This window comes from Lethenteron reissneri, chromosome 9 (assembly GCF_015708825.2).
Source record: "Lethenteron reissneri isolate LAM-NWPU_2019-01 chromosome 9, ASM1570882v1, whole genome shotgun sequence".
Taxonomy (NCBI): Eukaryota; Metazoa; Chordata; class Hyperoartia; order Petromyzontiformes; family Petromyzontidae; genus Lethenteron; species Lethenteron reissneri.
Genome location: NC_083787.1, coordinates 5500299 through 5514096, shown reverse-complemented (window position 1 = coordinate 5514096; position 13798 = coordinate 5500299). Strand labels below are relative to the sequence as shown.

General features: G+C 43.3%; 1 protein-coding gene across 1 annotated transcript in view; it reads left to right on the top strand.

The window, feature by feature from the left end:
- The window catches only part of GNAO1 (G protein subunit alpha o1), a 151339-nt gene extending 141893 nt beyond the window's left edge, over positions 1-9446 (top strand). Inside the window, exons 7-8 of the mRNA XM_061548778.1 lie at positions 7862-8015; positions 8955-9446. Coding sequence (XP_061404762.1) covers positions 7862-8015; positions 8955-9142 — 342 coding nt within the window. The 3' untranslated portion in view covers positions 9143-9446. The remainder of the gene's footprint in view (positions 1-7861; positions 8016-8954) is intronic.
- The last annotated feature ends 4352 nt before the right edge of the window (positions 9447-13798 follow it).

Below are 13798 nucleotides of genomic sequence, written 5' to 3'. Positions count from 1 at the left end.
TGTGACCCTCACATCTTTGTACCTCTGTCTAAACACACCATTGAGCATCTTTTATTTGCACTTTTATTTTACATTGTGACAACTTAAGGGTATTTTTATTCATTTTAAAGCTTAATTAAACCTGCATAAAATATTTATACCGTAAGTTTCAGCTGTAGGTAAAACGTTAAATGTGCATTTTTGATCTGACATACAATGTGCTATTTTTTCGTGAGCATACAGTTACGTGCTAAATGTGTTAGTTGTACGTTGTATGCTGAGGAATGTGAAACTTATTGGGCTGCATACTTGTAAAAGCCAATAATACAGCGCGTTAATAATTTCATACATTTTAATCATTCATGTTAAAGAGGCTGCTTCTTGAATAGCTCTAGTCTTGCTGTTGCGCTGACAGTTGAAAGAAATTGTAAAACATCCTTGGGTTGTAATTGCGAAAATGCTTATCGGACTCAAATTTTAAAATATTGCAGGGTTCCATACTCTTTGGTTCTTTTGGTAAAGTCACGTTTTGGGCGCAACACAAGCGTCCGTCATCAGGTGGGACAACCTCAGCAAGAAACAATTGCTGAAGTGGGTGAGAGGGCTGCCGTGACAAGAGGCTATATAGGTAAGAGAAGGGGGGAGAGATAGAGAGGGGGTATGGGGTAGGGGGAGGGGAGCGCTGCGAGAGCGTTAGGGGATGAGCAGACGTGATGCCGGGGGGCTGGAAGTGGGAGGCTGAGGAAACAGGAGATGCGGAAATGAAGGCAACAACCATAAAGCAGTTCAGGCATTACCTGGTTAATAACATCCTTCCAATGATTGCTCAATTTGTATCCATCTTCTCGGTTGAAGTTATGTCTATGTTTATATATCTGGATGGCTTCATGAACAAACCTTTGATAGTAGCCCGAAGGTTTGCAGAGGACCTTGGTCTCGGAAAAAAACGATATCATGCGAGCCCACAGCGTTATAACAATGGTCAGCCACGGCAGAGATATTGGTTCTGCCGTGTTTCAGATCTGCCTTGTGTTCGCGAACACGGTCCGATACATGTCGTTTCGTTTCCCCAATGTAACAGGCACCACAAGTGCAACTCAGTTTGTAGACTCCAGGATATTGCATGTCAGGAATGACATCCTTCACAGATGGGATTAGATCACGGATTTTGTGTTCTGTATTGAATCAGACCTGGATCTTGTGTTTGTTTAAGATTTTGGAAATATTTTTGGTAACACCTGCTGTGTATGGTAACGTGATGGTTTTGATCGGCATCTCAGGGGGTTCTTTCTTCATTGTAATTAAACTTTATTTTAGTTTTTTGTTTCAATGGAAAATCAATTTCTGGCTGTTTTTCAACCTCTTACAGAAGTGAAGTAAAACTGCAGTGTTCTGTGGGACAATATTTAGTAAAATGACAGATTGTTGATAGTACAATACATTAATTGTCGAGCTATTACCGTGAGGGACTGTACTTTATTTGTGTTGACGTACCTGATTAACACCAATTAAACCCCCATAGGGTGTTGTGCAAAATCCAAATATTTAGAAAAATCGTAATAAAATTCCGTACAACTTTTAAACATGAATGTAAAAAAAATTTGCTGGAGGGATAAACAAAAATCACGTAATAGTGGATCACTGTGTCAAATATCTTTAAAAAAAACCCAAAAACACGTCAATTGTTTGACTTTACAAAGAGTTTGTTATTGTTCTGCACAATGTCAGTTTAACTGTGCGTTTTGCCTACCGTTTAAAATCAAGCGATTATGGTATGGTAACTCGAGACATATGACCTTGCGTTCGTTACCCGATTCAGCTGTAGCCATACAATGTCACTTAGCTGCTTCTCATAAAAAAAATCTCAGACGGATGTTCTGCTTATGTGTTTTCCCCCCTCCCTTTTAACATTAGCCGTATTTTATAGATCCAGTCTAAGCTGCCAGCTATGGCCCCTTGCTGTAAGGTCTGGCACGATGGCCATCTATTAAGCATCTCTCTATCTGGTATATGCTTGTCTTAACTTGCCCGGTTTTTTTTTTATTGGGAGGCACTTAAAACTGAAATGAAAAACGACTGTGCTCCTCCGGCAAATACTGAATTCGGAACTTGTGCTGCGCTACCCAAAGCGAGTGTTGCCAAGGTCTCTGTTGCTTTCCTGTCTGCATCGGCCGTGCATATGCTTTTCCTTAGGAGTCGGAGGGGCATAATATTCCATGCGAAGGATCGCAGCCAAAAACGTTACTTGAGTAAAGTCTGCGTGTTACAACTTTTCTGCAGAGTTAAAAAAAAAATCTATTACTTACCACCCACGATTCTATAAACACTTCCACCTTATGCCAATGTGAAATAACAGCTCTGATCACGCACAAACCCACATCATATTCTTTTCCAAGACATCTGCCACTATATCAAACCGACTGGGGGAAACTCTGGAACATGAACTCGTACAAAAGGGATGGAGGTGGGGGTTGCAAAACGTTAGGGGGAGGAGGGGGAAATGATAGGTCAATGTTAAAGGCAAATGTGTAATACCAAACAGAATAACGATGTGATCCGATTTTGTCTGATGCATTTTACTTATCCCTCTGCACATGAGGAAATGCTGCAACACCAATTACGTTATTGCCAATGGTTTTCTAATTGTACCAACATGTTTTCACTTCACTGTAGAAATTCAGAAGGGGGCCCAACACCCCCCCACCACCACTCAGTATGTAGCTCTATGTAATGCGATGTACCTATGTAGCTTTATGTAACTCTCCAGCTGACAATAGGTTTTCTCCTTTTTTCCGGCAACAAAACAGGTGTTAAGATGTTAAAACACCAAACTGAAACATTTTACAAGGAATCATGTCTGCATTAACCACAATACCTGTGGTCAGAATGCAAACAAAAAACATACTCTGATAATATTTGCATTGTCTTTGAAACTGATTGACTGTTAAGATGCTAAAACACCAAACTGAAACAGTTTACAAGGAATCATGTCTGCATTAACCACAATACCTGTGGTCAGAATGCAAACAAAAAAACATACTCTGATAATATTTGCATTGTCTTTGAAACGGATTGGTCCACACCGGAGACAGCTTTCTTTTGAGCCTCGTCTCAAAACGGTGTTAGACCAGAGGATGCCAAGACGGCTCTCTATGTAACGCGATGAAACAGCAGCGTCCTGTAACTGCCGCCACTGCCACTGCTCTTGGGCAGCGGTCGTTCTTGTAAGAGAGTTGCTCAGCTCAGTGAAACTTCGCCCAGCTGTGATAACAACGTCCGAGTTCACCAGCCGCCCCTGCCGCCAAGATGCCACGGGCACGAGTGTGAGTGCATCGCCCCGCTGCTTTTCATTCATCATCATCATCATCGTCTTCTTGGTTCTTTCGGTAAAGTCACGTAGAATGGAAATAATACAATTATAAAAATAAAACATAATAAAATAATTCTCACGACGTTTCTTTATTTTATTATGTTGTATTTCTATTATTTTATTATTTCCATTCTACGCGACTTTACCGAAAGAACCTCTGAAGATGAATCCCTGCAGTCACGAAAGCTTTAAATCGAAATCATCATCATCGTCGTCGTCGTGTCAAAGCTGCTTCGAAATTTCGCGTTTTTATTAGAAGTGACATAATTGCGCTTTGTGCTCGATTGCTTGTTTGTCATTTGGTGGACAGCGTGCACGCATTTACGACGACCGAGGAGGGGCAGTGCCGAGAGCTGTCGTGCGAGTTGATTTGATTGGCGGTCGATGCACATCGTGTCGATTGCGGTGTGCTGATCGCGCCGTGTACCTGGCACATCCGTGCAAATAATCAAACATTCGTCGGTCTTGCATTGATCCAGGCTGTAAGCCACACGATCATTTATATACTAATGCATTGTGAAAAACAAGTCTATATTTTCCGTATGTTATTTACAATGTGATGAGGATATACGCAGCGGATGACTGATGTCTCAAGATTATAAGGAATGCATGTCAGATATCTTGCTCTGCACGTGTATGAAGATGCTGTTTAAATTCCAATTAGCGTGACTAATCATAATCTTATGTTCACAAGTAAAAATCTGGATCCTGACACTGAAATTGGACATTCATTCGTGAGTATATAGCTCATGTACCACCGTTATATTGCCCACATTGAGATGTGTTACCGTCAAATTATTTAATATTGTTGCTTTTTCATCCTTCCTGAATCCTTCCAAGCTGTATGGATACATTCATAATTTTTTTTTAAATTTTGCCTTGATATCTTCCTCTTAAAAAATCTTAACAAGTAGATCACTTGGGCTGTGGAGATGTACGAATGTAGAACTTCTTTCGCACCGTACGTAGCCAATCCTGCTAATCGAAACTGCGCGGGGGGGGGGGACGACAACAAACTAAACACAAAAAGCAGTTCTAAACAAGTGAGTTTTCAACCAAGATGATTTAAAAGTGCACAGATGCAGGGTTGATAGGGGCAACCAGTTGCGACCTCTTTACAACGTGTTCATGTGTCGGCCTCGCTGCGTCTTCTCACGTGATCTCCTTCCCAAACCTCTGCGTACGTGATCTGAAGAACCACCCGGCTTTTTGTTAATATCACGGTTTCTGAGTATGGGCCTAAAATTCAAGCGGCCAGCAACAAACAGCACTCTTGACGGCGTAACAGACGAGTTATTCACTTTGCCCCCCGATTTTAACAAATCATGAGAACTTGGGAAAGCAGATAATGTTAGGCAATTCCAAGGAGGAGGAGGAGGAGTGGTGCGAGGAAAGACGCGGTAAGAGTGTTTTGACCTGCAAGCGTGGTGGTTGAGCACGGTACGATTGGGATGAGTTCACACACTCAAGACCGGTAGACCGAGTCCTCAGCATGCCGGGGTGGAGGAATTCAATGAGTGGGACTCATGGGAAGAATAACCACGGCACACTCGTGGCAGATAGAAGAGGTTAGCGACGGGCACGCTGGCCGGGCCCAGCTGGATAACGCGGTGAGTTTTGGGGACTTTGGCTCGAGCCGATTGCTTTGTCTGCGCAGCGGGGCGGACTTTGACCTTTGTTCGGGGCTGGGCCGTGACGGCGGCTCTCCGTGCCGAGCTGAGAGGCCATCACAGCCGTTGTCCCGCAGCGCTGGGCTCTTGAAGGGATGGGTGTGGGATGGTGGCGAGCGAGGACCCCCCCCCCCCCCCCACACACAGGCTTGGATTGAGAGGTACCGAAGCAACACGTGGAGGGAAGAGGCGTTTCTGTGGCTGGCTTTTGGAGTTCAGTATCATGCTGCAGCCCGAGTTGAATTGAACATTTTTAGTCACAAAATATTGCGTTAAATTCACCGTCGTGGGGTTCGCCTGTTTCTTAGGCATATACACGTCATTATTAATACAAGACATGTTGCTGATGTGATACTCGTGAAATATTTTTTGTTTAAAGGAAATTGCATATTACAGTGGCGGAATTTTTGGCACCCTCTTCGCGGCATGGATGTGTAGATGTGCCCTCTTTGGCACGGATGTGTCTATGTGCGCGGCCAACATCTTTTGCCGTGGCCTCTGCCGTGCTCTCACCCAGGGTGTGCTCTCATTTGTGTTTGTGGACCAGAAAGGGGCTTTGGTCAAAACTGTCACGTTGACTGTGCTCTCTTTGGCTTTTGAATAAACGATGTTTATGTTTTGCTCAGAACGGCAAACCTGTTAATGAACTCTCAGCTCTGCATTTGTTGTATGTTCATAATTTTTTTTATCCCACTCTGCCCAGCAATTGACAGGTTTGAAGGTATACATATTACATGTGTTGTTAAGGAAATAATGTTTCTCGCTTAACTCTTGACACATGTTACGTGCGCTGTAAGCGTTCGTGTTTAGTTCGTGTTTTTTTAAAGAACACAACAACCAAGCCGACATTTGTGGTGCCAGTTGTATTAAATAGCCACCTCATGATTCACCCCCCCCCCCCCCCCCATGATCACCCCCCACAATTTGAAGAATTGTTACGAATCAGGGTTGTGAAATAATCCAAGAATCAATCCTTTGGTGTCTCGTTTATATTGTCTTTCTCGTAAGTTCCTTGCGGACCTGATTTGTCTCGTGACATTAGCCCAAGTGTTACACTTGCATATGATTGCAAAAATAGTAAGTAGCTGATTCGCTACACGTGCGTATCGGTTGCAATGATTACGTGATTTTAATCGACGAATGATGACATGCCTAATATTGCCGTGTGCACGTGTCACAGTGTCACTGTTGGCGCTCAACAGAAGATTGCGAGTCAATTGTGGAAGCAAGTCCTGAGGATTTATTTGCTTATGATCTTCACAGTGGCCATGTGCGTTCGGAAAATTCACTGACAAAAAAACAACAACATGGAACCCACCCGTTCGTTGCGTTTCTGCGACATGTTGAAACCCGCCTGTGCTTTGTAGCGATCGGGGGGTGATGCCTCCGTGCTGTGCCTCTTCTTCATTCCACGACGATGCGAGGGGTGATGGGCGAATATTTTATGGCATCTCCAAGCCAGAACCGTGGAATGCAACAACGACCCTTCTTCATGTGGCTGTCCATTGCCAATCGCGGCACGCTCAGTCGTGGAGAGACAGGGCAGGGTCAGGACGGGAGGAGGATGAAATCAAATGCCTTCTAAGCGAGTGTTGCGTTTATATGTGCGCTTGTTTATCAAATGAGCATTGAGGCGGTGGTTATCTCCTGTTTGTTGCGGCCCGGAGCCAGTAGTGAAAATTCCACATTCCTATGGTGGGGACGAGTCTATCCGTAAGACAACTGTTGAATTATATTGAATTTCCCACAAAGTTGTATTTCATCGCTGGAGTCAACCCCCAACCAGCATTTGAACTTGCAACCTTTTGACTGCAGGCCACTTGCTGTACAGCTGAGCCACTTGGCCGGTTGTTGTTGTTGTTATCGTCATCACAGTCAGCTGTTGCCCGTGAGCTCACCATTCTTTATGAGCTTTATGGGTACTGGCCAAGCTGGTGCAGGGCAATATCACGGGTACGGCAAAACTATGATTTTTTTTATTATCATTGGTATCACGTAGCGATTCGTAAGTATGCCTTCGTAAAGGGTTGTGTTTTTAGGGTCGCATGAACGTGAATGGTATAGTACATTGCGTCATGTGCACTGATCAAATAACAATTTAAACAAAACAAAACAATAAAAGCACACGTGTGTCGTCACGTCTGCGTGAGTGCGTGCCTGGTCATGCACAGCTCGCGCGAGATGCCCTTCCACAGCTGCTGATTGTCTTCACCTTGGCGGAGTGGTCAATCTTGTATATTGCCTTCGGACCAGATGTTTTTGTTCTCTTATTTCAAGTGGCGTTTCTGATTGGTGTTTTCCCCGCACAGTCTGGAGGAGGGTGAAGACCAAAAAGTGCAAAGATGTTAGCTTTATTTTTCACTCTAATGCGTCTGTGTGTATTTCAGTGTTTTCATCTCTCCTCGTGGTTCGATTCCATTTTCAAGTCAAGCCCATACAATCAGTGTGTGTGTGTGGTTTTGTACACAGGACAAGTGCCTTGAGATGCCAGCAGAATAAAACAAAATATGCTGTTCAATTGCTCATTGTTACTTTTGCAGAGGTAAAAACGAACTTTTGTGCATTTACCCATTGTTACTTTAAAAGGACATCATGATCCATAGGTTTAAAATATATATCCTCAGTTCTTGACTTGATGTTTTTTTAAGAACACATACGCGTGTACAGTTATTTCAGGACAAATTCAGGAATGGATCTTTGCCGTCTGTAAAATACCATCAGAACGCGCCTGCATTGATTATGTCCGTGTGTACTGGCCTTGACATGCTCAAGCACAATTTCATATCCCTTCCCCGTTTCTTTCTCGCTCTTTCTCTCGTGTGCATTTTCCTTGGTCGCGCAGAATCGCATGCATGAATCCCTCATGCTCTTCGATTCGATCTGCAACAACAAGTTCTTCATAGACACCTCCATCATCCTCTTTCTTAACAAGAAGGACCTCTTTGCAGAGAAAATAAAGAAGTCGGCCCTCGTCATCTGTTTCCCAGAATACACAGGTACGGGCAACATCGTTTGCCGATTATTAATTCACACCTTTTCTTAAGGGGGACTTGTTGACATGCTTTTATTGGCTACTATTGCCAAATGTACAAGCAAGGGTCGTTATTTTAAATTCGACTCTGAGAGCAAGAAATCACTCGATATGCGCTTGGTGACTTCCTTTACTGTAGGGTTAAGTGTCATTGATGTCTGACATTGTATAACCTTTCTCCTCAAATAATATTGGCATAAATTAGCGTAAAAATCCTTTAAACAATTGTTATTCGCTAAAAAGTGAAGTGTTCTACGATTATTTAGTTTGCTCAGCGTGTGTACATTTTCAGTTTATAACAAATTAACATGACAAAATGTGTACGTGCAGGCTATTGCTAACATTTTACCAACAGTGTATGTTTACTGAAAATTGAACACGGCACGAACGCAATAGAAAAAGGCCACTATAATTTTTAGAAAAACATTCCCTTCGTATCTTTGCCGAAACTCAACATCGGCACGAGTAAGAAATTTGCAGGGCTGCAAGTTTGTTTTAACAATCGGGGGCTCTTCAAGTTCAAGTTAAAGTTCATTTATTAGGTATAACCCTGTGAGCCATTTGGCTCTTGAATCGGGTGCAACCGCAACAAACAAAAAACAACAACATGAACAAAAAACATCTTAAAGTGAATATGTGACTAAGTGCCAACAGAAAATCCAAGAAAAGACAGCAAAATATTGCAGAAAAAAACACCGTACACCAACGCTGTGTGCAAAAATCCCAGTCCCAGGGATGCAAGTCAAACAACAACAACAACAACCATAAGACAACTTAGATTAAGGCCATCAGTCTAACTTGCGTTCTTACCCGGTTAAACAAATTAAATGTGCTTATATTAAGGGGGGGGGGGGGGGGGGTAGGAGGGGAAGTCTATTTATTTGTCTTTGTTGTCCATTGACAGGTCCAAACACGTTCGATGATGCAGCCGCCTACATCCAGGCCCAGTACGAGAGCAAGAACCGCTCGCCCAACAAGGAGATCTACTGCCACATGACATGCGCCACTGACACCAACAACATCCAGGTCGTCTTTGACGCCGTCACTGACATCATCATCGCAAACAACCTGCGTGGCTGTGGCCTGTACTAGGCTGTCGCGCTCCCACCCCCCCTCCCCCATGTACCGCCCCTTCGTTTTGGTAGAATTAATCAGGGAGCCAGAGCCGATTTCGTCGTATTCGCCAGAGTCCCGACAGTTGTATCGCTAAATCATTTGCTACACTGGTGGACTTACCTAATGGAGGCCAATTTTTTAAAATTGTAGTTTTATTTTTAAGTTACTCAGATCTGTGAATGGAAGTTGTAGCTTGTTTGATTTGAATCCACTGGCACCGCTCTATCTCTCAAAAAAAATACTGTGAAATTGTGGAAGTAAACTGTAGTTATAAAAAAAATATTTCATTGGCAGTATCCTTAAAGATGTTTGCAGCAGCCAATTAAAAGTTACACTTGTTAGGATTACGGTTTATAATGAAGCTATTATCCAATACGATTTTAAAACTTCTTAATGCCATTTTAAATCTTGCAATGTTTTACCTCTTGAGTTCCAGTTTCATTTGCCTGCGCCCCAAATAAAATCGGTAAAATAACTCAAACTGAAAACAACTTATTTTCCAAAGTCACGCTTCAAAACATGCTGAGATTTACCAACAAAAACCTCAAAACGATTTCAACAAACAAAATGTCGGTTGGTTTCCAAAAATATTGCTTGTTTGGTTCATTCGTTTCTTTACGTTTTTGCAAATGAGGCATTTAACAAAAAAATAATAATAATAAGTACGCATTTCTGATATTCCTAGCATTTTTTTAAAAAATGTATTCCGGTAATGCTGCCAAAAGCTGAAAAATGCGTGTAAGTGGGCGCTCCTGTAGTTGACACACTGGCTGGGTTTGCATGCGGGGCGGGGTATATAACAGCGGTGCTCACAACCCACCCCCTTGCTTTGTTGCTGCACGCTTGAGCACAGAGGGTGGCCCTTTGGCAGCGACATCTAAAGTTGGCGAGATAATATATATAAACTAACCCCTTCCCCCCTCTCTCATTAACTCTTTAATGAGCACCTTCCGAGAGCGTGCGTCATCGTTAACATCAATTTGCTTTCGTGAGTTCGTTTTTTTGATCGGCGCTCCTTTGGTTGCTGGAATTTGGCTATAAACTGGCTTACAGAAGGCTCCTCCAAGCCAGTGGGCTGTTGACGAGTGCGCACATTTTTGAGTGTTCATGTCCGAGCACTCTGGTTTCATCCCACATTCAAATCATCCAGTTATGAATCATGAAACAACAAATGGTCTCCATACTCACACAAGGTGCTGCCGGATAAATAGAAACATCACAGCCAGATCACATCGGTGAATACAACTTCATCAATCTTGGATAAAATGCAGAATAAATCTTCTTCGCCGTCACTCTGTTACCCGTGACTTTTATTATTTTCGGCTGTGGGGCCTCTGAAAACTCTCTTTATCGGTGGCCCTATTCTTCCTATTATCTGCGATTATCCATGATTTTTTCCCGCAGGTAAGTACAGCATACGCGCAGATAACAGGGATCTCTGGCAACATTGGTCAACCACATTAACGCAGATGGGAGTTCTCCTGTAACCTAACATTCCTTGCATACCACGTGTCCTCTATAGCCCAGGATTGCTTGAGCTCCATTTCTGTAAATTCTGGTGTTCATATTTTTTCACAAACACACGGGTCTTGAGATGAAAGTGATCCAGATGAAGGCATTTCCTATGCCGACGTGATTGACAGCTGCTGTACCCTCTGCTGTGTCTCTATTCTGCACGGATCAATGCTAAGACACTGACAGCATAACACAGACCGTGTGTAGAAATGCTAATGTTTTCACGAAAGTAAGGCAGCCAGGATCGTTGCGGTAGTCTGCAACTCACCGGCCACCATAGAACCATGTTTGGGCCACAAGTGTATCAGAATGTAAATAAAACCTCTGTGGCTCGCAGAGGATTTTGTCTGCAGTTTGAGGCGCAATGTTAATAAAAGAATACACGAAACGAACCACGTGAATAAAAACATCCCACTAATAACCACCACCGCATTACATATATGTTTACATACCAACGGGGAGTAACATCGGCAATGCTTTTACCTGCCTTGCCGTTTCATTGACAGCGAGCGATAGCCCATTGATTGGATTTTTACTCGAAATAAAACGTACCAGACGAGCTTAGCCAAACCCAACACCATCCTGCCGCAAGAGACGAGTTCAAGTTCATTTATTAGGTATAGCCCTGTGAGCCATTCGGCTCTTGAATCGGGTGCAAACACAACAAACAAACAAAACATGAACAAAAAGACGAGGGGGGGAATGCGATGCTGAACGCAGAACTCGCCACCATTTATTGTTGTGGCGCTGCGAAAGGTCACAGACGGTGGTGCTCTACCCCCCCCCCAGCCCACGCTGAGGTCAGGAGACGCGATGATTAATCACTGCAATCAATTCATCACTTTCCCCCCTTTCCCCCCAACCCGGTGCTCGTCATTTGCCCTCCAAATTACGAATCGATGTTTAATTCAACGAGTGCTCTAATTTGATTGGGGATTAATACCAGGCTTGCTCTCAATATTGCTCTCAAGTTGTCCTGTTCTGCTTCAGAGGGAGAGAGCGGTGAATATGGAACGTGCCTTCCTAAAGCTCTCTCTCCCTTCCCTCTCGTCCCTTGCGTGGCATCAAGTGCCATCGCCAGAGCCTGCGCGCACACAACACGAAACTTCTCCCGACGCGTCTCGAATAATCCTCGGGTGACCGGGCATGCAGTTAGCAGTGCTCCACAGATGTGGAGCTTTAACGAATCACGTAAAATATTAAGCGTCATTGTTTCCTTACACTAGGGCTACGCTGACTGTACGGTAGCCAGTATCAATGCATGCTGCGCATTGTCAACCCACATCGATAAAACCACTTGTTTTTTTTTTAAATGTCATGCATGGAACCTAATTGTTCATAAATCCGATGTGTTGTTTATAAATCACGTGTTATACTTTGAAGATGCACACGTGCGACCCTTTTTTGTCCATCCACTGCCGTGCGAGGTTCTCACCCCACGCGCCACGTGGGTGGTGGGGGTCGCCTCACCGGACCTGGAACACGCTCGGACAACGCGGGTTGCTGAAGGTGGGGGTGGGGGGAGCGTAGAGGTGGCAACGTATGAATGCGGTACAACGATGAATCTTGACTTCAAGCTTTCGCGACTGCAGGAATTCATATTCTTGGGTCTTTCGGTAAAGTCACGTGGATAGGTTCAAAGAAAATAACAGAAAATAACAAAAAAACGACGACGTTTCGATCGCAAAGCAAGCGGTCGTCTTCCTTTTGCTGAAGACGATCGCTTGTGTTGCGATCGAAACGTCGTCGTTTTTTTTGTTATTTTCTTTGAACCTATCTGCGTGACTTTACCGAAAGACCCAGGAATACAACGATGAATTTTGCCACACGGCCATCCGCTGCACTCGGTGTATCGCCCACAGCCGATGACGCCTGTTGTGAAGAGTCTGGATAGCGCGTCCAAGCGATATCCAGACTCTTCGAGACTTCGTTTCCCAGAACCGACAAGATAAGGTGCGTCCCGGGTATATAGTCACAGCTATTAAAATATAATTACCGTGTTTTTTGCTTCAGATAAATTGGTTATTACAGGATGTAACACATCAGTACGTTTGATGCATCAATGTAATGTGAATTAGACATCTGAAACATACATGAAGTTTATAACAATTAATATTAAGTAATTAAAAAAAACATTTCGACAAATTCAATTTAATTTCACCAATGTTTCAATGCGGTATAGCCACTTATTTTACGCTTCATAATACAGCCGAGCACCATGCGACGGGAATTCAATAGTGGTTATCCAAAATAAATAAAGGTCCTTGCTATCGGAATGTGGAATTTCCACCACAGGGACACACTGACTTTTTAAATATAGTGAAACATATATTCACATAATTAAAACAGTCAACTGCAAGATATCTTTAAAAAAAAAATCCACAATCACGTGAGAAAAGATAAGAGTAAGCTAACGTATAACTCGTTCGCACCAGGACACGTTTGCGAATGTAGATGGGAGTTGTCGTAGCGGCAGGTATCGTGAGTGACCACGAGGGCTTGCGGCCACATCACCACGTCCCCTCTTTTCATGGACTCCTGGGGGCCACAAGTAACATTTTGCCACGTTAGTTTCCTCCACCTACAAATACTCCACAACAGTGGCAATGAACATCCGATCAGATATAAAAAAAAAATTCTAGCGATAGTCAATAAAACGCACCAAGAAAATACAACAGACTATGAAATAAATTAAAACTGTGAATGGCAAAAATGGGTAAAAGGAAGATAAATAGTTAATTTTTAAAATGCTTAGACTACTAATCCCGTTTTAAAACCGTGCGCTAAGTATGAGCATGACGTACATTATACGTGGAAAACGACGTACACTCGACCGGGGCGAAAATGGTCAAAGTATCTCAAGCACGGTGATCTTGTGAGCATATATCGCTCGGAAGTGTTTGCTGAACGGGAATATGTAAACGAAGAGAAACAAAAGTAGAGACGTAATCATCGGCAAGCAAATTATGAATCACCCCTTCACCCAACTGTATGCGCATAGCAGTTATCGGTTCAACAGCGGGTTTACAAAACCGGACAAAGAGAGATCGGGGGAGCGATGTCGTCGGATCTGTCAGTCCGACACGCGTTTTTGAGGACGCTCTTATTATTTGCCAC